We start from the raw sequence: 24,237 nt of genomic DNA, 5'->3' as shown, positions 1-24,237 counted from the left end.
TGATGGTGATAATAATGATAATCGTAGTAATTGCAGTCGTAAATACGGATAACCAGAACAACAACCGCCGCGCGAGCAAGTTAGGTCTGGACATCCAAATTCTAGAGTTTGTTCCTCAAGACTCGAGACTCGAACGCGTCTCCTTACCTTCTTTGCTTTTTCCTTCAGCAGCTAAACTCAATTAGCTTTACACCCAGATTGTGGCATGGAGCAGCATCGATTTATATGCACTACCCATATCTCTTATCCTCACATCCCACTATCTTTTTGCCCCGCCATATTGAACCAGAGCAAAAAAAAAAAAAAATACAATAGACTGGCAGCCAACCCCTCACCTGTTGTCGCTCTCTGCCAAATTCAACCCCCATCTCACCGTTTCGTTTTACAAGAAGCCGTCTAGCGCACTCTATTCGCTCGCCCTTAAACTTAACAAAAGCCAACGAATCACCTGCGAGAAAGAGAAAAAAAGGGCAACTGAGTCATCACCATGCTTGACGTTGCGGACTTTGTCCATGGAGCCACTCCAGAGAAGATCACGGAAAACCGAGAGAGATTAAAGGAGAATCAACGGCGTCGCGGCGCACCAGTGGAAGCCATAGACGAGGTCATTGCCTTGTTCAAGGCCGCCCGTGAAGGTATGTTGCTGGCCTTCGCAGTGATCTAGCAAACCAAATTCCCTTTCGCATTTTACATCTTCCACACTGAAAATCACAAAGCTTGCGTTGTATGTCCGCTGATTTGTTTTTCTTTCCTCTTTTTTTCTTTTTCTTTTGTAAAAAAAACAGCACGCTATGACGTTACTCAGATAGGCGAGAAGATCAATAAGGTCCAGAAGGAAATTGGGAAGAAGAAAAAGGTTCACTCATCCTTTCTTCGTACGGGCTTTGCACAACGGTGTCCATATATACACCCCATAGTTATATCATCAACTGCGACTAATAGATCCGTTTTGGGCATTGATCTAGAACAAAGAAGATGCGGCTGATCTAATCGCGGAGAAGACGGAGCTGGAGAAGCAAAAGAAAGACGCCGATGCAGCGGCCACAGAGAAGGAGTTGTTGAGAGACCGGAAACTTGCATCGATTGGCAATTACGTCCATGAAGACGTCCCTACGAGTCAAGATGAGGTTGGTGACTCCTTTGTATTCTACTGCCGGTTTCCTGGAAATCAATCGCCAACCAAATAACTAAATTCGCGATCTATATAGGCGGATAACGCTATTCTCTCGACATGGGCGCCGGAATGGTTCAAGGAAGAAAAACCTGCCTACTGCCTCTCACATGACGACGTGCTTCACCGGTTGGATGGTTTTGACCAGAAACGAGGCACTAAAATCTTTGGTCACCGGGGATACTGTCTCATCAACTACGGCCTGCTCCTAAATCTTGCTCTGGTGAACTATGGACTAGAGTTTCTGTTCAGAAAGAAATACACACTCAACCAGCCCCCTTATTTCATGCTGAAGCAGTTTATGGCGAAGACTGCTCAGCTTGAGCAGTTCGATGAAGAGCTCTATAAGGTTACTGAAAACGAGGATAAAGCATCGGAAAGATATTTGATTGCAACTTCTGAGCAGCCCTTGTCTGCGTTACATAGCGGAGAGTGGCTTCAGGATAGTGATCTACCGATCAAATACGCCGGATACAGCACTTGTTATAGAAAAGAGGCTGGCTCTCATGGCAAGGAGGTAATGGGGATTTTCCGTGTGCACCAATTTGAAAAAGTAGGTTTCGGTCAAATTTTCTTGGAGAGGGAAGTTGCGTCGACGCATAACTAACATGGCTGTTAATTATAGATAGAACAATTTGTGATGACAAAACCCGAGGACTCCTGGGATGCATTTAAAGATATGATGAAGAATTCAGAAGAATTCTACCAATCCCTCGGGCTCCCATATCGCGTTGTCGACATTGTCTCCGGGGCGCTGAATAATGCTGCATCGAGGAAGAATGACTTAGAAGCATGGTTCCCGTCCCAGGGCAAATACAAGGAGCTGGTTTCTTGCTCGAACTGTACAGACTACCAGACACGGGCACTGGAAATACGATACAGACAGAAGAAGGATCTTGCGGATGAGAAGGAATCCGGCACTGACGAGAATAAGAAGATCTATGTGCACGCGTTGAACGCTACACTGTGTGCTACAGAGCGCACGCTTTGTTGTATCTTGGAAAACTACCAGACCGAAACAGTGAGCCTCCCTCCCTGAATGGCAAAAACCCCGATTTACTGGTTGACCCCACATAAAACGTGTCATTAAATTGCATATAATTTGTGACTGACATATCTTCACTCGGCTATAAAGGGCATAATTGTACCAGAAGTGCTCCGGAAGTATATCCCAGGCCAACCCAAGGAGATACCATATACTAAGGAGCTGGTTGAAAAGCCCAGCGCAGATAAATCAAAGACTAAAGCTAAGCAAAATCCTGCGCCAAAAAAGGGTAATGTGACTGAAGGGATGCGGAACTTGAAAGTATAGAGGGAACTGCGATACAAACCGAGTGGGGCTGACAGTTTAGCCGCAACTCCCATATGCTGAATAGAGATTCTCTTTCCATCGGTGATATCTAGGGGATATTATACCGGTGGCTTGTCAAAGTAGCATACATGAATTTAACAGAACAGTGGATAAAAAGGGTTGCGTTGGGTATTTTAAAACTGTGATAAATATTTCTCCATCGTAGATGAAATATTTAACGTAGTTGGAAGCAAGATATATTCCCCGCCGCTCGACAAATCAATAACAATTCTTATTCACAATAAAAATTGTGACTCAGATTGAACAGCTAAATATCCCTATTATTGGTTGGTACCAGTAAGAAAAGCTAGCTATTTTTTATTAAACTCATAGAATGAGAGTTTTTTTTTTTCTTGAAACACTAATCTGTCCCCTCCCTTTGACAAACCGAACGAGCATCCTCTGCACAAAGCCCCCCAATTGTTCAACGAGCAACTAGCCACCTATGGCGTCCGCTGCAAGAGACATCAAACGTAGCCCTGGTGGACACGCTCGTAGTGTTTCTCGCAGCTTCAGCTTTTCCACTTCCCCGTCAGCGGCTGTCTACTCCTCACCATCCAGCCAAACCGGCATGCATGCTGCAAACCCGGCAGCCCTCAAACCATTAAAACCATTTGCGACTGAGGATATCAAAATATTACTTCTGGAAAATGTAAACCAGACAGGAAGGGATATTTTGCAAGAACAGGGCTATCAGGTCGAGTACTTGAAGTCCTCGTTACCGGAGGATGAGCTGATTGAAAAGATCCGGTTTGCTACTCCTTGACCCCTCGTCCCCAGGCCCCTCAACACCGCACCTCACCGCACCGCACAATTGGAAAAACACAAGCAAGACTGACCCCGAAATATCCCCTTCTCTATCTAGGGATGTGCACGTCATTGGCATACGGTCCAAGACCAAGCTAACAGAGCGGGTACTCAAAGAAGCCCGTAACCTCATCGTCATCGGCTGCTTTTGTATCGGCACGAATCAAGTCGACCTCCAGTATGCCGCGACACATGGCATGGCAGTGTTTAATTCCCCCTTTAGTAACTCGCGTAGCGTGGCTGAATTGGTTATCGGCGAGATCATTTCCCTGGCTCGACAGCTGTGTGACCGATCGAGCGAGATGCACAATGGGATGTGGAATAAAGTGAGTAGCAAATGCTGGGAAGTGCGCGGAAAGACGCTTGGTGAGTCGTGTAAACTTTTCTTCATATGGTTTTGTATCTTTCCGGTTTTGATATTACCCTTTTTAAATCTTTTTATTTTTATTTTTATTTTTTTTGGGCGTGGCATCGCGGCTTATATATACATATCGTCTGTGTTTTTCTACATATACAGGAATCGTCGGATATGGACATATTGGATCCCAACTGTCCGTCCTGGCGGATGCGATGGGTATGAACGTGATATACTATGACGTTGTCAATCTGATGGCAATGGGAACAGCGCGACAAGTGCCCACCTTGCGAGATCTTCTCAGTGAGGCCGATTTCGTAACTCTACACGTCCCCGAACTGCCAGAAACCAAGAACATGATCAGCGCGGAACAGCTGAGGCAGATGAAATATGGGAGCTATCTCATCAACGCCAGCCGCGGAAGTGTTGTCGACATCCCTGCTCTAATCCAAGCGATGCGCGAGGGCAAAATCGCGGGAGCTGCGCTTGATGTCTACCCCAACGAACCTGCGGGTAACGGGGACTATTTTAACAATGAGCTCAACAGGTGGAGTGCGGATCTGAGGGCATTGAAGAACCTAATCCTCACACCGCATATTGGTGGGAGTACCGAGGAGGCGCAGAGTGCGATTGGCATTGAAGTTGCCCAGGCGTTGGTGCGCTATGTAAATGAAGGTGTGACGATAGGGGCCGTAAATATGCCTGAGGTGCATCTGCGGTCCTTGACGATGGAAGAGCCCAACCATGGCCGGGTGAGTCGATTTGTTTCTCTTCTCTTTTCTTCTCCTCACATCTTTTATTCCAAAAAAGATTTTAAAAAATATAAATAAAATAAAACCAGATGAAATAAGCGAAAAGCTAATGTGTGTAAACGTGTTGTTGACCAGGTCATTTTCATCCATCAAAATATTCCTGGCGTACTGCGGAAAGGTATTCAGAAGACATCCCACCTCCCCCCCCCCCTTCACCAGCATCTCTACTGGAAGCGTTCGTCATCACTGGGTTATCTTTTATACTAATTACCGCCTCTGTAGTAAACGAAATCCTTAGCGATCACAACGTTGATAAACAGATGACTGATAGCCGTGGCGATGTACGCAATCCTATCCTCCTGCGATGTGACAATTTATGTGGACAAAATTAACAACATGAACAGGTTGCATATCTGATGGCTGATATAAGCGACGTTCATACCAGCGATATTAAGGATCTCTACAACAGGCTCGAGAACTTACCATGTATGAACAAAAAATCCCGCATCTCTTTCTCCCTCATGATGCTCTTAAGAAAGGGACAGAAACGAAAATTTTTAAGCTAACGAATGGTTTAATCTAGCTCGAATTATGACCCGGATACTGTATTAAATGGACCACTTTCATATTCGTAATAAACCTAGCTACCTACTCAACGACATCTAGGCACCCGCTGTGTATATTAACCGGCCAGCAAATTCAGCATTAATATCTATGTCTTCGTCATGTTTTTCAACAAAAACAAATGCCCAATTTCTTTTTGGCGTTGGCAGCGAGGGGACTGCGTTATTTCATGAGCCAAAATTTCTGGAGATACGAAAATGTAGCTCTTATAGGGGTTGGACCCAATAGTTAACTGCATATGTCTTATCCGTTGTGTCCCACTCTGCATGTATCAATATGGCATTCTTGGATCGTTTGTCTGATGGAAGTAATACACGTGTACTTGTTTATCCACGTCATTAACTACTTAAAGATGGGGGGTAACATGACAACATCACCTCTATTCGTGTGAAGTGCTATTTTAAAATACACTGCGTCTTTTCATTCGAGGGCCAAAAACACCAATACGCAGAGAGCGACGCCACCAAACAACCCGTCCATGCTGCCAGGTTAAAACCGAAGCGGACATTTTCCATGGCATATTTCATTAAAGTAAACTTGGTTAAGCATGCCTCAAGCTAAATTTGATTAAATGATAAAAGTAAGCGGAAGGTGGGAGCTCAAATAGTATTGATATTTGAGACTTCTCCATATGAAATACTGCGGGTTTTAGTAAGCGGCGACTAAAGTGATCACCGCCGGTGAAGATCATAGTAGGAATTGCTTTCCCGAGATCGAGTTCTATGTCTGGGTTCTGGGCTTCGACTTCGTCTTCTCGAACGATCCCGATCATAATCCCGTAGCTCTGCAGTATCTCGTCTACCATCGTCCCGGCCTTTGAAGCGGTCAGCTGGCCCATCATAGTTTGGGATGTATGAATCCAGACCACTCTCCCTGCGAGGTGGTGGGCCATCTCGTCTGGGTTCGAGACGACTGTCTCCTCGCCACGCCTGGCCGGCCGTCCATGGATGGTAGGAAGATACGGGTGGTTTAGGGGGCAGCGTGGAATCTCGTTGCCAAGCCGGAAGATGTCCGCGTGGTTCATCAGAGGCCAGTTTTCTCTGCGGCTGTGCGACGTCCGGGACGCGGTTGTCGAACTGTCGCCGAGGGGCTACGGAAGCTCCATTTGTTGGAGGGCCACGAGCTACATTCGGAATTCGGCTCAATTTCTGGTCGGAGTTTTGCCTCAATCCTGATCCAGAGGTCCATTCGCCGTTTGGACCCATGCCTACTGAACCCCCTGCAGGGGCAGGGGGTAAAGCGGCTTTCTGGCCGCGGAATTTCCGTCTATCAAGCTCATGCGAATCTTCAAATTTCGGCAAATCGCCAGGTCGCGCGGGGAATGGGGGACTGCGAAAGTATGGATGTTGAAGAGCGTCAATTGCATTGATCCTTTTGCGCCAATCCAGTTTAAGGAGCTCACTGAGGAGAGATATAACTCCTGCTCCTTGCCTGCGGGAAATGTTAGAATTAACAGGAACGTCAGGGTTTGTTAGAGCGTTAATAGATATCCACGACGCACTCTTTAAAAACAGTGGCAAGGTTGCCTTGCATACTCCCGAAATTCTTCACAACATCGCAACCCGGTAATGAACTCCATCCTGGCATGTTTTCTTCCGTCGGGGTGCCAACAAGGCTGAATATGAGATGAGCCTGGTTTATATCACTGCTGCCAGCGAGAATTGGCTTTCCTTTGAACATTTCGCCGAACACACAGCTGTGTGAGGGTTAGTAATGTGTTAAATGTAATTTATTTTCACCCATTGCAAGGTCGCTTACCCGACACCCCACATGTCGATTGCGGTAGTATATTTCCGAAGGTGAAGTAGGAGTTCTGGCGGCCTGTACCATCGAGTAACAACTAACGTTGTATACTCTCTCACTGCTTCACCGCCTCCTTTGCCAGGTTTGGGTGGCGATTCGTCATATGGTCGAGCTAGACCGAAGTCTGCAATTTGAAGGATGCCTTTATTATTGATTAGAAGGTTCGCAGCTGGAAATTCTATTAGCATATAAACGTAACGAACCCCCAATTTTGTATTCTCTGACCTTTCATGTCACGATGTAATATTTTATTCTAAGCAAGGGTTAGTTAGCTTGGCATGGGAAAAAGCCCCTTGAACTGCGGAAGTATGCACCTCATGTAAATACCGTAGACCCTCTAAGAGTTGCAGCATATAACACTTGATCTGGGGTTCGGTAAAGTGAACGCTAGGGTTTTCTAGAAGGCCTGAAAGATCATGGTCCATGTATGGAGTGACCATGTACATGCTAGGTTTTTTCCTTCCTTCTCCTTTTCAATTGTAAGCCCCGCCCAAAAAACAGAGAGAGGGACGCATTCGTGTAAACCAACCTCGAGGACGCTCAACCGCCATTTCCTGAAGTTGTAGAACATTCGGATGCGAAAGCATCTTGAGAAGTTTTATTTCCCGCAAGGCTGTTATAGGAAACTAGGTGCCTAGATTAGACAAAGTAGATACAAAATATATCTAACGGTTAACTTACCCCATCCTTCTCATTATGCATTAGTATCTTTTTCAATGCAACTATGGCACCCGACCGTTTGGAGCGGGCCTTGTACACCTCGCTAGAATTTGTAAATATCTTTTTGTGAGTCATCACAAGAAGTTCGTATATTTCTGCACATACCCGAATGTACCCTCTCCAAGCTTCCCTAGAAATTCGAACTCTCGAATATTTGAGCAGCCATGAAACCGCGGATTTCCGTGCTCATCCCGTTCCAAAGGAACTTTGGATTGGGGTGAGGAGTTGGGGATGACCATATTTATCGCGGTTAGACGGGCTGGCCTCCCTCAACGCGGAAATTGGTTTTTTGTATTCGTCCTCTCCAGCAAGTAAAACTTTTCATGAGAATCTTTTCACACAGAATCGACATGAAAACGAGCACCCTTATGGTGTCGGCGTGTTTATGTGGTGGTCAGGAGCAGACTGTGCGAACATCGGTTCTCGTCACATGGATGCATCGAGTATGGGCGTGTTCGATAACGAAGGATATTCAAGGTTCAGGCAAATGATGGATGAAGCACAAGCTTTTTCGATAGTATATGGAGCTTTTCCTATAGCTAAAAAACCTGTCCTTTGGATCCTGAGGAGTTAAATAAATAATTCATGCACCGCGCATATGTGATTTGGTCGTGTTTTAGTATAGTGTTGAAGCATTTATCCCCTCATTCTCGCCACAGCATATCTTGCGAGATCCTTGTGCGTATAGGTAGTTTCGAAATGTAATTCCTGGTTGCCAAACAGGAGTCATCGGCAACCGAAGACGTAAACTTGTGGTTGATGCCGGATGAATGAAACCGAAAGGGGAAATTCATGTCATGTGACTCGGCTCGATCTGAAATCTCCCTCTACCGAAGTTCAATTGAATGTCCCAGTTGCAGGTTCAATCGTGTCCCTCACAGCCCAGTTGAAGGTATGTCCCCAAGAATCAATTACACATTTGCTCTTGCTGACTGTTATCGGGGAACAAGCTTTCTGATTAGAGCTTCCAGCCATGCCTTCAAATCATCCGATTCAAGTCCGCGCAACCCGGCCATTGTACCGATTCGCCGCGACCGCTCTTGGAGCCAGCATGTGGTTTTTCGTACGTTCAAGCTAACAAATCCTTATGTAGACAACTGACGTCTACTTCAAACATTCTGACTTGCTCTATGCATATTGCTTTAGTTGATGTATCGCGCTAAGAAAGACGGTCCTGTTCTACTCGGTTGGAAACACCCTTGGGAACATTGAATTGATGTTTTTTACGATGACTCAGAGCAGAGAAATGGAAAGGAGTATTCCTAGAAAGATAGAGCTCCACTAGGAATGGAATTATACAGTCGTGTACAGCCCGACGCATCGTCAGTGTCATAGTAGTTCGAGGCAACGAGCAACTGCAAATTCTCGATAAGCAGATGGATGCTATGGATTGCATGCATTAGAGGATATAATGGGTATCATATTCTTTCTTTTCCTATGGTCGCTTTCAATAAGGCATAAAATCAAGCTATATGCTTTTGCAAAATTCCTCAAACCCGTATATCTATCCCATTTTCTACCTCTTCTAAATTCGAGTGGTGACATCTGCGACAATATATAATCCTGAAAGAGGGAAGTTTATACAATAAGTCTATGATTCTTCAAGCAGACTCTTATACCGACGCCGCTGTTTTGCTTGATCTGGACGAAGCCAGCAATGAATGCGACCAACAAGACGAGCCAATCTGGGGAAAACCAATCGTTCCCCAAGCCATGCGATTGAAAAGTTAACAAGTGCTAGCCCCATAATCCAAAACTTGAACCAAGTAGACATTTCGGTAAGTTGCATGAAATTGAATAACCATTTCGCTGGTTCAAATAGCATGTATGAGGAGAACATAGATGTAACTATGATGGTGACGACAAAGGGTACTGCATTTATTCCCTCATCAGCTTCCAGTGAACAAAAAAGAGGATGAGACAAGAAAATGGGATATAGTGAACTAGAGTAAAGGGGTTGGAGGATAATTCACGAACCGTTCGAAGTCATTGGTTGCCGGAAGGGGCGCCCTACGCTGATTACAGGGCCAGAAAATATATATTCGAAACAGGACAAAAGGAAAAGTGCCGTGTTTTGGGAATTTTTCACGTTTGTGTCGTTGAATTTCTTTTTCGGTGGAATATACCTAAAGGAAATGAGGAATGTTAGGAGTTGGATATCCAAGGATCATGGAGGGTTCTTTACCAGTCCTGGAACTGAACAGTCTCAAAAACAACGAACTGCATTATGATACAAATACCGATTTGACCGAGAAGCGGAACTAGAACTTTGAGGGAAACTAGATTTGAGGTCGGAGCCTTGCGGCAAAGAATAGAGCTTGGTCCAATCCAACCCACTAAAACAACGGTTAATAAGTGCCAGGTGAAACAGAATACCGTCAGCAGTGAAAACTCACTAAATATTGCAATGGGCAGGATCAAGAGAAGGTCGATAAATAAATACTATTCGCGGATCAGCAGTCTCCAATTGGGTTTGGTACCTGACTGGGCTTACCTGGAAGTCTCCTAGATTGGATGCTGAAGTATATAGAAAGCTCACAGAAGTGAACTGGATGGCGGAATATAAACTCATAAATTTAAAGCAACAGAAGCTTGTGACTAAGGCCGCTCTTCCTTCCCTATGCTGCATTAGCGCATGGAGCCCGCCATCAGTACCTTGAGCTGACTTACCTGATCACTTGTGGTACGCATGATATATCAAACACTCGACTGGTAAACGGGGCCGCCACTGACGCCTCTGCCTCAGAGAGAGAAATTCCAACATCTGCGGCCTTCAGCGCTCCGCAGTCATTCGCTCCATCACCACAAAATCCGCAACAATAATCTAGAGACTGGAGTTTTTCGACCAGTTCATGTTTTTCGTCAGGAGACATGCGGGCAAACACTTGACCGCGAACAAGCATCTGTTTTTTCAGGTTAGGTTTAATTATCGAAAGGAAGCGTGTGAATATACCTTATTTAGGACTTCCGTAGAGCCGTAATCAACAATCCATCGAAATATATCCCCAGTTACAGCTATAGAGTAGTTAGGATTGCGATACGGCACTGACAGATCGGTGCCACCTCGAGTAGGAATAGGCTGATGCTTTGTCAGAACAATTAATCGCCCTGGGAGTGATAAGGAAGGTAAGCATACCGTCAGTGTGTTTTCATCGAGAAGACAGTCAGAGTTTTCTGTATTCTCCCAGCTCAGACGCGCATTGGGGTCGAACATATTTCCTGAAAGTGAGTTAGGTGATTTTGTTTGGAACACAACATGAGCCCGCATCTACTTACCTTCAACAAACCGGGGTACAAAGCATGGACTCGACGCGTCTATAATGCCGCATTCTCGGGCGACACTGACACCTGTCAGGATATTATCTCCAGTACACATGATGTTTCGAATGTGAGCTTGGTTTAGTTCAGTGATGACACCTTTGGAACTAGGTTTGAGCTTGTTTTCGAAGACAATGAAGCCAATGAATTCGAGATCAGATTCGGCTTCCAGACGATGTAGTTTCTGTACCTTTATCCAACTGAGCTTCTGGAAATGTTTTGCTGCACAGGCAATAACACGGAAACCTCGATGGGTGTAGAAGCTAAGCAGATCTTCAAAATCGGGAGGTACTGTTCACAACTTTATTAGTCTGGAAATATAGCCTTAGTCGCGGTAATTTACTTACAACTTTCGGGAAGACATATGTCTTTCATGCATTCAGGGGCCCCTTTTACGAATACGAAGGCACCTGGGTCGCCAAACTGTCGAGCTATAACGCTTGACCGACGAAGTTGGGACACGAATTCAAATGACCTGAGGACACCGAGCTCGAATGGTTTGCCCTATTGTAAGATCGTTAGCGGGGAGAAAAGCGATTCAGGAGAACAACTTACAATTGGGTCAGGATCATTATAATCAGGAGAAAAGTCAGCTGGTGGCCTAGCGATAGATGGAGAACCATAGTCCCGGTCCATCTCTATATCTGCAGCATTATGGCTCCCTTCTTCAAATGACCACCCAATGAACTGGAACATTTTCACATCTAGGGGATCACCAATCAGTTCGCCATCGACAATCCGCAAGGAGTGGCACGTTGCCATGGTATAGAGAATATAACTGTTTGCACGATAGTTCACCGTGGGGTCTCTCTCATACGACCGATGAGGAAGAATGGATGATGATTCGGTGAGGAGGTCACTAAATCTAGTACGGTAGGTCGAATCGGTTGGAATCAGCACAGGTTCTTTTGCGTCAAGAGATTGACTTACCTCAAGTCCGGTCCGCGAATTACCCTAACCCCCAAGACATCAAGACCGTCCTCCGTTAGAGTCCCCGTCTTATCGAAACAAACTACATTGAGCTTCCCGCCAACATTAACCCTGTAAGGGGCCTTTCAGCAATGCAGTACCGGAGTTCATCTTCTTCGCTTGAAGGCTTACCTTTGAGGACTAATGCAAAAAATTTTCTCCTTTTTGAGCCGAGAGAGGGCAAAATTTGTGCCAATCGATAGTGTAGCAGGTAGCGCGGGTGGAACAGCAATGGTGATGAGGTCAAGAGCACGGATAATAATGGTATGCCAGGGGAGCTGATACAAAGCGGTTAGGTTGAAAGAAAAACTTAATCAGAAAACAAGTCATTCCCATACCCCTAATCTGACAAAATTTATGAAAGATGCAATGAATCCAAATCCAGCAACAGTACCCATGACTGAAATATACCGGAAAGAATCTCGGTAGAATTTGAAGCCAGATGGCTTCGGAAAAAGCATTGAGCGAACAAGGGCGCCCTTTGTTGTATTAAAACCTGTTCTGATCACCATAGCTAATGCGACGGCTTCGTCATCCCTAGGATCTTGCGGTCGCCTAGCTCTTATTATCTTTGTTCCAGAGAAAAGGGAATGTTTTGCGACATTTGGTTGGACCGATGGCGCACTGATGTCGAGAGAGGCAAGGGCTTCATTTGTGGTTGGCGTTTTTGCGACAGGAACGGATTCACCTAGTTCGGGTTTAGTATGGCTATTTCGAAAAGTCGAGGGTTTGCGAACCTGTCAGCATGCTCTCATTAACGATGCAGTCTCCACTTAGGAGTAAACAATCGCATGGAACTTGAGTCAGGGATGGATCGGAAACCTCATACACATCGCCTGGGGCTAGGTCGTGTGACTGAATAGTTCTCCCTATACATTATCAACATCTGACTCATAACGCTGTTTTTAGGAAGGAGAATCTAATCGGGTTTGGAAAGAGAAACTCCTACAGAATCCACTCCTCAACACTCGGACATTACATTCGAAGTGGGAGATTTCTCTAAGACGCCGCATTGTCTGATACTCAGAGTCAGGACAGCCTTTGAAAAGTCGAGGACTTTAGGGATAGAATACCGATCTTGTTTCTATGGTCGTTGTTGTAATACTGAAGACCGAAATAAGAAGAATACAGGCCGCATAATAATAATATTGATCCATTGACCAAAGGATCAAACTAGCAACCTGGAAGATGTAGAATGGGTGGAAAGCCTCGAAGCAGAGGAGATAAGCTGTTGTACACGACCATTAAAACAAAAAAAGAAAAGAAAAAGAGAACTCACTTCGTCGACCATGATTTGCGGGATACTTTTTTGCTGGATATCGATTATGTTCGGACCAAATATTTGTTCCCGAAAATCCCTCTCTTCCGCCGTTAACCCAATTCGCAAAGCTTTAATGCTTGTCCAAGAAGGATCTTTCCACCCGGTACACTGCAAAAATCGGTATTCGGCAGGATGGTAGTAAAAGCGAATATAGCGAAAATCCAAGAACCGTAGGGTTGAAATAACAGGGTCATACTCCTCATCAAATATGGGAGTGTCAACCTCCTTGGCCGGAGCGCCAAAGACCGTGGACAACGGGCGATCATACGGCTGGCTGACGACTTCGTGAACGGTCAATTGTGACCATTGGTCCTACTTCGTTTCAGTCGTGTCAATCGATTAGAAAAGGAGAGAAATATCTTACCTCGACTACAGCCCATTGACATCGGCATAATGGTGTTGGCGTGCCGATTAGTCTCGTACGCCATCGGGGAAGCCATCGAAAAAGAAGGTACCCTAAACCACATGATAGGAAGCAGACTGTAAGGTATAGGAGATAGCCAGAAATACTAGTGTTGAAACCCGCGATTACCACCGTCAGATCTTCCGTTGCGACGTATATTTTCTGGCTAGTCACCTCGTCAAGGGACTGTCGTCTCACTGAACCCTCGGGAGACTCGTCTCGATGTAGCAATGGAGCATCGAAGGAATCTCTGGCAACACGGGAGTCCATTGAAGCGCGGCTAGGACTTAGCGGTGCCTCCTCGATGTTGACCTCATTTCCTTCCGCATACCCACTTGCGACTTCATCTTCATCTCCAACGGCGTCTACAACTGCCCACTCCGGCACCTCCGAGGTTTCCCTGAAGTAAGTGAAACTGAGTTGCGATTCACGGCGAGATCGGCGAGGTACAAACGAGGCAGAGCTAGAGGGGATGCTCTCTGAAACGGGCCCCGCATAGATCTATCTCAACGTCAAAATTCATTCGTTCAGCTTCTCTCGTGGCAGGGAGTCAGAGGGTCCGTATACGGACCTCATCGTGCGCCATTTCAACATCAGATATGATACTAGAGCTACACATATAGTCAGTTATACGCCAGTGTATCTTGAACACGTTTTGTAATATAGCACGCACCTGCTTCTCACTGATGATCTTCGATGGCCGAGAGGGGGCTCCGGACCGCCAACCCTGTCCCACTCCGCAGAAGGCTCATGTCCCGCCATGATCCTCATGTACTTTTCACTCACCCTCAAACAATTCTATTTCCCTGGCGAACATTTTCCAACACGGGCTTGGGTTTTCTGGAGGACCTAGATAAGTCAAATTTCTGAAAGCCCAAGGTTTGCTCGCCAGAAGGCTTGGGGATAGATATGATCACGTGATCTATCTATAGAAATGGATGCAAGCGTTTGGACTCCTTTCGAGCGTAATATTATTCTAATAACTAATGTCGGGCTTTTGATCATTAAGTAAAGGACAGGGGGGTATCTTAGAAGCAATTGTCTGCTGGCACTTACTTGGGTATCTCCTCCTCTGGATTGTGCATGGGTTCAAGTTACTACATTAATTGCAGTATGATTTATATACACCAGTTAGATAAACGCTCCAGAAATTCGCCAGCCAAATGGACGTCTTGCGTTCCCACCAATCTACCTGCATCTACGCTGTATATGCCCCCGTAGCACTCATGTTCTTTGTTTGCTTTTTACTTTACTGCCAGGTTAACTAGCATTTTGTTTATTTTCGCAGACTCCGTGTCTGGACTGTGCCAAGCCCCCTCAACCAAAACCGCGCTAATTGTTCCCACCAAAAGGACCCCATCGATGCGTTTCGCCGCTGAGGAAAAAAAAACCCAAAACATATGGTCGTCTTCATCTCAATTCCTCCCTCTTCGTGACTCTCTCCTCCCATCACATCTCCTTTCCCAGCATCTCCCCAGTGCACTCTCTCTATCCCCCCAGCCTGCTCGGAAAGATGTCGGAACCCATCAGAAACAAGAAAGTGGAATTTCCCACAGCCCCGTACGTATACCCCACCCTACTCCATCCCCAAACCGTTTCTGACCGCTAATCATCGACAATCACAAACAGTACCCCCCAAAACACCCCAGCTAACAATGCTCCCATCTCCTCGCATGCCCAACAACCTGGTGTCGCCAGCATTAAAGAAGGTGTGTGGTTTGTGTTTATTCACATCCTCGTTGTGATTGAGTATTCGTCATTGTCAGCATTTTGTTATGTCAACTAACCTGAAGTGTTATGACTTGCAGAGGACCTCGACCGTGCAACGGCAGCTTCGCTCTTTGCGCAAAACCCAAAACTGATTTCCATGATCCAGGGGAGACTTGGGTCTTTGGTTGGCCGATCGTCTGGTTATGTGGAGTCTCTCCCTGCGCCCGTTCGTCGTCGTGTAACAGGCCTGAAAGGAATCCAGAAAGAGCATTCGAAACTTGAGGCGGAATTCCAACAAAAAGTCCTCGAGCTAGAAAAGGAATACTTTGCCAAATTTAAACCTTTGTACGCTAAACGTGCGACTATCGTCAACGGACAATCTGAGCCTACTGAAGATGAAGTACAGGCTGGTAAACCAGAAGATGAGGACGAAGAGCGGGATTCTAAGGCGAAGGATGAAGCAAAATCGGAAGATATTGATGTGCCTGTAGCCGCTGGTATTCCTGAGTTCTGGCTCTCTGCCATGAAGAACCATATCTCTCTTTCTGAAATGATCACCGACAGGGACGAGGAGGCATTGAAACAATTGACCGACATTCGTATGGAATATCTCGAACGTCCTGGTTTCCGCCTGATATTCGAGTTTGCTGAAAACCAGTTTTTTACCAACAAAACCATCTCTAAGACCTATTACTATCAGGAAGAAAGCGGTTACGGTGGCGATTTCATTTACGATCATGCCGAGGGCGATGAGATTGAATGGAAAGAGGGCAAGGACCTTACCGTCCGATACGAGAGCAAAAAGCAACGAAATAAAAGTAAGGATTTTGTTCAATCCAAGTGCGTCAAACATCAATATTCTAACCGTCGTTATTTATGAAATCTAGGTACCAAGCAGACCCGCGTGGTAAAGGTCAAGGTTCCCACAGATTCGTTCTTCAATTTCTTCTCCCCACCAAAAGTGCCAGCAGGTGGTGACGATGACGCGGCATCCGATATTGAAGAGCGACTGGAGTTGGACTACACTCTTGGTGAGGACATCAAGGAGAAACTCATTCCCCGAGCCGTCGACTGGTTCACCGGAGAAGCTCTTCAATTTGAGGAATACGATGAGGAGATGGACATGGACGATTTCGATGACGATGATGAGGATGACGACGACGATGACGACGATGAGGACCGGAGAACGGAGGGAGAATTGGATGACGAAACCGATGAGGAGGTAGGAAAACTCGAGATTTCTATTCCAATCCAAGAATACGTATAGCTAACTCAGATTTACCAGGACGATGGAACGAAGCCCAAGAAAGAGGCTGCGGAATGCAAGCAGAGCTAGAGAAGGGCTTTTCTTTCTCTTTCTTTTCTTTTTCTTCATAAAAATAGTTTGTCTTGTGCTTCTGGGAGTCCCGTTTCCTCTCCCTTTTTTATCAATTTTAAACCACATGGTTACCAACCTGTTTGTGTTTATTCTTCCCCTCTCTTCTCTCTCTCTCTCTCTCTCTCTCTCTCTCTCTCTCTCTCTCTCTCTCTCTCTCTCTCTCTCTCTCTCTCTCTTTCTCTCTCTCTCTCTCTCTCTTTCTCTCTACTATGCTCCATAGTTCATGTCCATGTGCAATTTTCCTAGTTTAAGTTCCTTTCTTCCTTTTTATTGCGTTATGCACCGAGATTGAGCCTAATAATACATATATAATATGGACAATAGCATCCGTCCTTCTTCTTACTTCGTTCCTTTGCACTCCCTTCTTTCCGTCTGTTGCCCATTACCATACCTAACCCCCCTATCTTTGAAAGGAAACACACATAGCGCCGCCTCTGCCGCTATTCTTTCTGGTATGTGTGGTTGGTCTGTTATGTATTTATGATAGCTAGAGATGAATTTCCGGTACTTATTACACACCTCTCACCCTATCCTATCCATTTTACGATCGTTTTCAATAGAGTTCTGGGCAAACAGAACCCAACGAAAGTCATTATTTGAGCTTCTTCTTTTCTGTTTTTTGTTTATTCTGGGGGGTTCTTTTTCTCAGTAATAGAATAAATTAAGCAAAGAAATTTGTAATATCACCTGCTCGTTTCTGCTGATGTGGTAGTTAGTTTTGACAGATAAGTTTATGTATGAATAGGTCTATATCTACATGGAGGGATACATTTCAATTTGATGAATGTGCACATGCACAGTACAATGTATGATGCGAATAATGAAACAATAAATGCACGTCTTTAGAGCAAAATCTCAAACACAATCCTATATTTTTGAAACAACGATCGTCCTGTTCCCAAACATCTCCCGGCTTCCAGGCTCGTGTGGGAATCACGTGGCTCTCCACTCCGTGCCACGGAGGCTCGAAACTCTCCCGCTGGAACCATCACAGCACTGCTCAGGGGCAGTCCCAGCTCGCTAAAACACCCCAACCTTAACAACAGGCTTGTTCATTTGGCTTGCTGCCCCCTGGACTGTCGTTTTCGTTTTTGCTTGCTTGTCTATCCGTCTGTCTGGAAACCCTGGCGGTTTTTGGTTCTCCAGCACCATCTAGGCAATCTTTCTTTTTTTTTTTGAGGGGGCCCTTACGAATCAGAACAGCGTGCAACTTCAATTGCCTTGGGCTGCACACCGTTTGCTGGCCTTTCTCACGGCGAACCCGTTTCACATTAATCTCTTGTTATCCTGTTGGTGTCGTCGTTTTGGCCTCGATTTTGAATGCGGGAACGCGAACTGTCAAACTCAATCCATCATCAGTCTTGCACCGCGGGCATTTCGAATTTCTGGATAAAACACCTCCGGTGCTCGGTACGGAAAGCGTATCTAACGATCTGTCCGTGTTGTGGTGTTGGAGTTGCAGTTTGCAAACATGGTTCACATATTCGACGTCGGTACCCGGGCATGGCAGCCGGACCCGACAGAAGGATGGGTAGGCTCTGAGCTTGTTGAGAAGTTGGTGGATGGGGACAAAGTCGTTCTGGTCTTTTCCCTGGAAAACGGAGAGGTTAGCATAATTCCCATTTCCATTGAAGCTCTGTACATATATACTCGTGTTTATGATTGTACAACTTTACACCTGGAAATATTACTGACAAAAATCCTATTTTGCCTCGCCAAAAAATAACAGACCAAGACAATCGAAACGACAGAAGCTGAATTGCAACTTGACAACAATGGATCCCTTCCACCGCTAATGAATCCATCCATGTTGGAGGCCAGTGAGGACCTGACGAATCTATCCCATTTGAACGAACCAGCTGGTACGTTTCGTGTCGCGATATCTCCATACTTGGAGATCTATTCCTCTCTGACGGATCTGCTATATAGTGCTACAAGCCATCAAGCTCCGATATGCTCAAAAGGAAATATATACATACAGCGGTATTGTTCTCATCGCAACGAATCCGTTTGCTCGGGTCGATTCGCTCTACGTCCCGCAGATGGTTCAGGTATATGCCGGGAAACAGCGGGCCACACAAGCTCCTCATCTTTTTGCTATTGCTGAGGAAGCATTCTCGTGAGTAAATATCCGTCTACCTGTTGATGCTGATCTAGTGTCTATTTTCTGATTTCGGAAATACACAAATGTAGTGATATGTTGAGAGACGGCCGAAATCAAACGATCGTTGTGTCCGGCGAATCCGGAGCAGGAAAGACTGTGAGTGCGAAATATATCATGAGATATTTTGCCACGAGAGGGACTCCCAACCAGGGATCATACAATGCGGGAAGGGCGGATTCAATTAGTGAGACAGAGGAGCAAATTTTGGCAACAAATCCGGTCATGGAGGCGTTCGGAAATGCAAAGACTACACGTAACGACAATTCTTCCCGATTCGGAAAATACATTGAGATTATGTTTGACGACAAGACAAATATTATTGGCGCGAAAATAAGAACATATCTCCTTGAGCGTTCAAGACTTGTCTTCCAACCTCTGAAAGAGAGAAATTACCATATTTTCTACCAACTAGTTGTTGGAGCTACGGACTCGGAACGGCAAGAGTTGGGCCTCTTGCCCATTGAAGAATTCGAGTATCTGAATCAAGGAGGTGCTCCAATGATTGATGGGGTTGACGATAAAGCCGAATTTGACGCCACAAGGAAATCACTTACGACAATAGGTGTAGCAAAGGAGACCCAGACTGATATATTCCGCATCCTAGCTGCTCTCCTACACCTAGGAAATGTTAAAATTCAGGCCACTCGAAGTGATTCTTCTCTTTCTTCCACGGAACCGTCTCTTGTGCGCGCATGCGAGATGCTGGGTATAGAAGCGGGCGAGTTCTCAAAATGGATTGTGAAAAAGCAACTTATCACTCGCGGCGAGAAAATTACATCGAATCTTACCCAGCAACAGGCTGTAGTTGTCCGAGATTCCGTTGCGAAATTCATTTACTCAAGCTTGTTCGATTGGTTAGTGGAAACCATTAACCGCGGGCTAGCTACGGAAGATGTGTTAAACAGGGTAAATTCCTTCATTGGAGTTCTAGATATTTATGGTTTCGAACATTTCGCCAAAAACTCCTTCGAACAATTTTGCATCAATTATGCCAACGAGAAGTTGCAGCAAGAATTCAACCAGCATGTGTTCAAACTCGAGCAGGAGGAGTATGTCAGGGAAGAAATCGATTGGAAATTTATTGATTTCTCAGACAATCAACCATGCATTGATCTTATTGAAGGAAAGCTCGGAGTCCTATCCTTGCTGGATGAAGAGTCTCGGTTACCAATGGGCTCTGATGATCAATTCGTTACAAAGTTGCATCACCACTTTGGGTCAAATAAACAAAAGTTCTACAAGAAACCTCGATTCGGAAAGTCTGCCTTCACTGTGTGCCATTACGCTGTCGATGTCACGTATGAATCTGATGGATTTATTGAAAAGAACAGGGACACTGTTCCGGATGAGCATATGGAAATACTCCGTAAATCCTCCAACGGCTTTGTCAAAGCCGTTCTCGAAGCAGCCTCCGCTGTACGTGAGAAGGACTCCGCGGCAGTGTCCTCACGTCCAGTTGCAGCACCAGGGCGGAAGATCGGTGTTGCAGTCAATCGCAAACCTACGCTTGGCGGCATTTTCAAGTCATCTTTGATTGAGCTTATGAACACCATCAACTCGACTGATGTTCATTATATTCGCTGTATAAAACCTAATGAGGGCAAGGAAGCGTGGAAGTTTGAAGGGCCCATGGTTCTTAGTCAGTTGAGGGCGTGTGGTGTACTTGAAACGGTTAGGATAAGCTGCGCTGGCTACCCGACCCGCTGGACATACGAAGAATTTGCTCTCCGGTACTACATGCTCTGCCACTCTTCTCAATGGACGTCTGAGATTCGTGACATGGGTCATGCAATTTTACGAAAAGCTCTTGGCGATGCCAGCCATCAGCAAGATAAATACCAGCTCGGCTTGACAAAGATCTTTTTCCGAGCAGGCATGCTTGCTTTCCTTGAGAATCTCCGCACTTCACGGTTGAACGAATGTGCAACAATGATTCAGAAGAACTTGAAATGCAAGTACTATCGCCGCAGATACCTTGAGGCTCGCGAGTCTATCCTTACTACACAAAGCGTGATCAGGGGGTTCTTGGCGAGACAGCGCGCCGAGGAGATTCGTTGTATTAAAGCCGCCACAACAATTCAAAGAGTTTGGCGTGGTCAGAAGGAGCGAAAGCATTATGTCAGTATTCGGAACAATATCGTTCTTTTCGAATCCGTTGCGAAAGGCTACCTTTGCCGGCGCAACATCATGGATACCATCCTTGGAAATGCAGCCAAGACCATTCAGCGTGCATTCCGGTCCTGGCGTTCAATCCGTGCTTGGAGACAATACCGCAAGAAAGTCATTATTATTCAGAATCTTTACAGAGGAAGAAAGGCACGGCTTCAGTACAAGAAGTTGCGTGAAGAGGCAAGGGATCTTAAACAAATCTCTTATAAACTAGAAAACAAGGTCGTTGAACTTACTCAATCCCTTGGGACTCTTAAGCGAGAGAACAAAACTCTTACAACACAACTCGAGAATTATGACAGCCAGCTCAAATCCTGGAGAAGTCGACACAATGCACTGGAAGCTCGCAGCCGAGAGCTACAAGCCGAGGCGAACCAAGCTGGTATTGCCGCTGCACAGTTGACTGCCTTGGAAGAAGACATGAATAAATTGCAACACAACCATGCCGAGGCATTGGCCACCGTCAAGCGACTACAGGAAGAAGAAAAGGTGTCGCGCGAATCTCTCAAGGTGGCAACTGCCGAGCTTGAAAAACTGAGACAAGCCAATGCTGACCACGAAGTCGAGAAAGAATCCCTTCGCCAGTTAATCACTGAATTACAAGATGAATTAGAGCTTGCTAAGAGGGCTGTACCTGTCAATGGGGTTAGTGGAGATCTTCAGAACGGGGTCACCTCTCAACCTGGTATTACTGGGTTAATCAATCTGGTTTCATCCAAGAAGCCCAAGCCGAAGAGACGGAGTGCTGGCACGGAGAAGATAGACGTCGATCGGTTCAGCGGTGCTTATAACCCACGGCCAGTATCGATGGCTGTGCCTAGCGCTGGCCGCCGTTCCAATCTATCTGGTTCTACTTTTGCTCCAGGAGTGGACTCTATTGAAATGGAACTGGAGACGCTGTTATCTGAAGAAGACGAGCTCAACGACGAAGTTACGATTGGTCTTATCCGCAACCTTAAAATTCCTCTTCCTGGCTCTACTCCACCACCAACCGAGAAAGAGGTTCTTTTCCCATCATACCTTATTAATCTTGTTACGTCCGAGATGTGGAATAATGGCTTTGTCAAGGAATCCGAACGCTTCCTTGCTAATGTAATGCAATCTATTCAGCAAGACGTCCTGCAGCATGAAGGTGAAGATGCAATTAACCCTGGCGCGTTCTGGCTTTCCAACGTTCACGAGATGCTATCCTTTGTTTTCCTGGCTGAGGATTGGTATGCGGCTCAGAAAACCGATAGCTACGAATACGATCGTCTTTTGGAAATTGTGAAACATGATCTAGAGAGCTTGGAATTCAATATATACCACACTTGGATGAAAGTTTTGAAACAAAAACTTTACAAGATGGTTGTCCCCGCAATTATCGAGTCGCAATCACTTCCAGGATTCGTTACCAATGAAACTAACCGCTTCCTCGGGAAACTCCTCCCATCTAACACCCCTGCTTACAGTATGGACAATCTCTTGAGCCTTCTTAACAATGTATACAAGGCGATGAAGGCGTACTATCTTGAGGACTCGATCATCTTGCAAACAGTCAATGAGCTACTCCGTCTTGTCGGCGTCACGGCATTCAACGATCTCCTAATGAGAAGAAATTTCTTGTCCTGGAAGCGTGGTCTACAGATCAATTACAATATCACTCGGATTGAGGAATGGTGCAAGAGCCATGACATGCCGGAAGGAACCCTGCAGCTCGAACACCTCATGGTAAGTTCATGGTTTCTCTGGCGAATGTGGATTTTCGGCTAATGAATCCCCTATTTTAGCAAGCGACGAAATTGCTTCAGCTCAAGAAGGCAACTCTCAACGATATCGAGATCATTCAAGATATTTGCTGGATGTAAGTAAATCGTCGTTCCCGCCGTATCCCTTTCTACATAATTCAAGGTTCTAATCATATTTCTCCAATAGGCTCTCGCCAAATCAAATTCAAAAGCTCCTCAACCAGTACCTGGTCGCCGACTACGAACAGCCTATTAACGGCGAAATCATGAAAGCTGTTGCCTCTCGCGTCACTGAAAAGAGTGATGTCCTCCTCTTAACCGCTGTTGACATAGAAGATAGCGGGCCCTATGAAATCGCCGAGCCACGCTCAATTAATGCTTTGGAAACATATACCCCATCATGTAAGATCTATATCTACACATACCCAGTGCAAGGCACCCCAATGATATGATTTGAGCTATACTAACATAAACCATTAGGGCTCCAAACACCCCGTCTAAAACGCCTTGCAGAGATTGTCTCCATACAAGCAATGGCACAGCAAGAGAAGCTTGACATGGCTGATGGCCCCGACGCCCCCAGCGATTCCTCATAAATAAAATAGCGACGCATTTCATCTTCATTTCCCCCGCGTGCCCAATTGCTCATCCCTTGTGTGTATCTATCCTTAATAGTATTTGGGAGCCCGCCTCGATTATGGTGATTTAATTGTATCCATCTACTCTCCCAAATTCGGCGTCTGAGTCGCTGCCCGCTCTATAGACCTTGGATGAGTGGAAGCGATTTTCAAAGACCGCTCCCTCCGTCCGTTGCTCATTGAATATTATTTATCTTTCTTGCTTCGCCGTTCGGCCTCTCACCGCGCCTTTTGACAAACCCGATGTTTCTCGTTTTTCCCTCATTTAAATTCTACTTGGTTTTGTTTTGTTTGCTATGAGGAATTTGTCTACATCCATTTCCTTTTTCAATTCCGCAAAACTCAATCGAAACCCCACCGTTCTCCTGTACCCCAATGTAATTCTTACTCCGCTTGTGTTATGGTCTCCTGCTATTGTTGTTGCTATAAGTCTTCCCTGGTGTCCTACACACAAATTAACAACAAACTCCCACCCGTCTTCCCCAACAATGCGCTAGAAGATATACTCTCTCAACTGGACTCCATATATAATTTTGCTAGCGATGTTTCGCATTATTTTCTAAGAAATTCTTTGATTTGATGTGGTTGAGGTAAAACTAATTTTGCCAGTTTTTTTTGGGTGCTTTGGAGTGGCAGGCAGGGAATCTCGAGTTCCAAGAACACGGGATTCCAGCTTCTCTTTATATCAATCAAGCCAGGTTTGCCCCATTTTGTTTGCGAGATAGCACATATGTAATGTATTCTAGATCCCATTTTGCCAGCCTAGCCGAAATTACATAGATAGCGAGATGTTTATTGTTAGATTCTAGGAAAACACTCATTCCCTAATTTAACTAGTTATACTAATTTTGAATTTT

General features: G+C 45.5%; 7 protein-coding genes across 7 annotated transcripts; 5 read left to right on the top strand and 2 right to left on the bottom strand.

Annotated features, from left to right (window-relative positions):
• Positions 1–372: 372 nt before the first annotated feature.
• HCBG_02184 (seryl-tRNA synthetase) lies at positions 373–2,765 on the top strand (the record flags this gene model as incomplete). The annotated part of the gene is made up of 6 exons (XM_045429233.1): positions 373–635; positions 786–856; positions 966–1,127; positions 1,209–1,724; positions 1,797–2,192; positions 2,307–2,765. 6 exons carry the CDS (start codon positions 488–490, stop codon positions 2,481–2,483), a joined length of 1,470 nt encoding a protein of 489 aa, XP_045291019.1.
• Positions 2,766–2,900: 135 nt separating this feature from the next.
• Positions 2,901–6,454, top strand: HCBG_02183 (D-3-phosphoglycerate dehydrogenase; the record flags this gene model as incomplete). The annotated part of the gene is made up of 7 exons (XM_045429232.1): positions 2,901–3,272; positions 3,388–3,695; positions 3,847–4,436; positions 4,572–4,614; positions 4,719–4,777; positions 4,841–4,922; positions 5,020–6,454. 7 exons carry the CDS (start codon positions 2,968–2,970, stop codon positions 5,046–5,048), a joined length of 1,416 nt encoding a protein of 471 aa, XP_045291018.1.
• On the bottom strand, positions 5,348–7,822 carry HCBG_02182 (serine/threonine-protein kinase bur-1; the record flags this gene model as incomplete). Its single annotated transcript, XM_045429231.1, has 8 exons — positions 5,348–6,491; positions 6,562–6,756; positions 6,819–7,032; positions 7,089–7,116; positions 7,178–7,332; positions 7,393–7,489; positions 7,545–7,626; positions 7,689–7,822. The coding sequence occupies 8 exons, from the start codon at positions 7,820–7,822 to the stop codon at positions 5,732–5,734; spliced, it is 1,665 nt and encodes a 554-aa protein (XP_045291017.1).
• A 734-nt stretch (positions 7,823–8,556) lies between these two features.
• HCBG_02181 (uncharacterized protein) lies at positions 8,557–8,795 on the top strand (the record flags this gene model as incomplete). Its single annotated transcript, XM_045429230.1, has 2 exons — positions 8,557–8,646; positions 8,730–8,795. 2 exons carry the CDS (start codon positions 8,557–8,559, stop codon positions 8,793–8,795), a joined length of 156 nt encoding a protein of 51 aa, XP_045291016.1.
• A 379-nt stretch (positions 8,796–9,174) lies between these two features.
• HCBG_02180 (cation-transporting ATPase) lies at positions 9,175–14,356 on the bottom strand (the record flags this gene model as incomplete). The annotated part of the gene is made up of 20 exons (XM_045429229.1): positions 9,175–9,476; positions 9,561–9,709; positions 9,769–9,919; positions 9,980–10,025; positions 10,078–10,201; positions 10,254–10,486; positions 10,537–10,668; positions 10,720–10,802; positions 10,860–11,192; positions 11,249–11,405; positions 11,457–11,766; positions 11,832–11,942; positions 12,003–12,148; positions 12,209–12,558; positions 12,608–12,725; positions 12,850–12,954; positions 13,150–13,503; positions 13,556–14,095; positions 14,166–14,205; positions 14,268–14,356. 20 exons carry the CDS (start codon positions 14,354–14,356, stop codon positions 9,175–9,177), a joined length of 3,873 nt encoding a protein of 1,290 aa, XP_045291015.1.
• Positions 14,357–15,107: 751 nt separating this feature from the next.
• HCBG_02179 (nucleosome assembly protein) lies at positions 15,108–16,640 on the top strand (the record flags this gene model as incomplete). The annotated part of the gene is made up of 5 exons (XM_045429228.1): positions 15,108–15,154; positions 15,224–15,303; positions 15,403–16,122; positions 16,192–16,526; positions 16,581–16,640. 5 exons carry the CDS (start codon positions 15,108–15,110, stop codon positions 16,638–16,640), a joined length of 1,242 nt encoding a protein of 413 aa, XP_045291014.1.
• Positions 16,641–18,153: 1,513 nt separating this feature from the next.
• HCBG_02178 (myosin) lies at positions 18,154–24,011 on the top strand (the record flags this gene model as incomplete). Its single annotated transcript, XM_045429227.1, has 7 exons — positions 18,154–18,288; positions 18,412–18,544; positions 18,612–18,801; positions 18,876–22,725; positions 22,785–22,858; positions 22,930–23,144; positions 23,223–24,011. 7 exons carry the CDS (start codon positions 18,154–18,156, stop codon positions 23,336–23,338), a joined length of 4,713 nt encoding a protein of 1,570 aa, XP_045291013.1.
• Between the last annotated feature and the right edge of the window lie 226 nt (positions 24,012–24,237).

The sequence above is a fragment of the Histoplasma capsulatum genome, assembly GCF_000150115.1.
Source record: "Histoplasma capsulatum G186AR genomic scaffold supercont2.2, whole genome shotgun sequence".
NCBI lineage: Eukaryota > Fungi > Ascomycota > Eurotiomycetes > Onygenales > Ajellomycetaceae > Histoplasma > Histoplasma capsulatum.
This window is presented reverse-complemented; position numbering and strand designations above follow the sequence as displayed.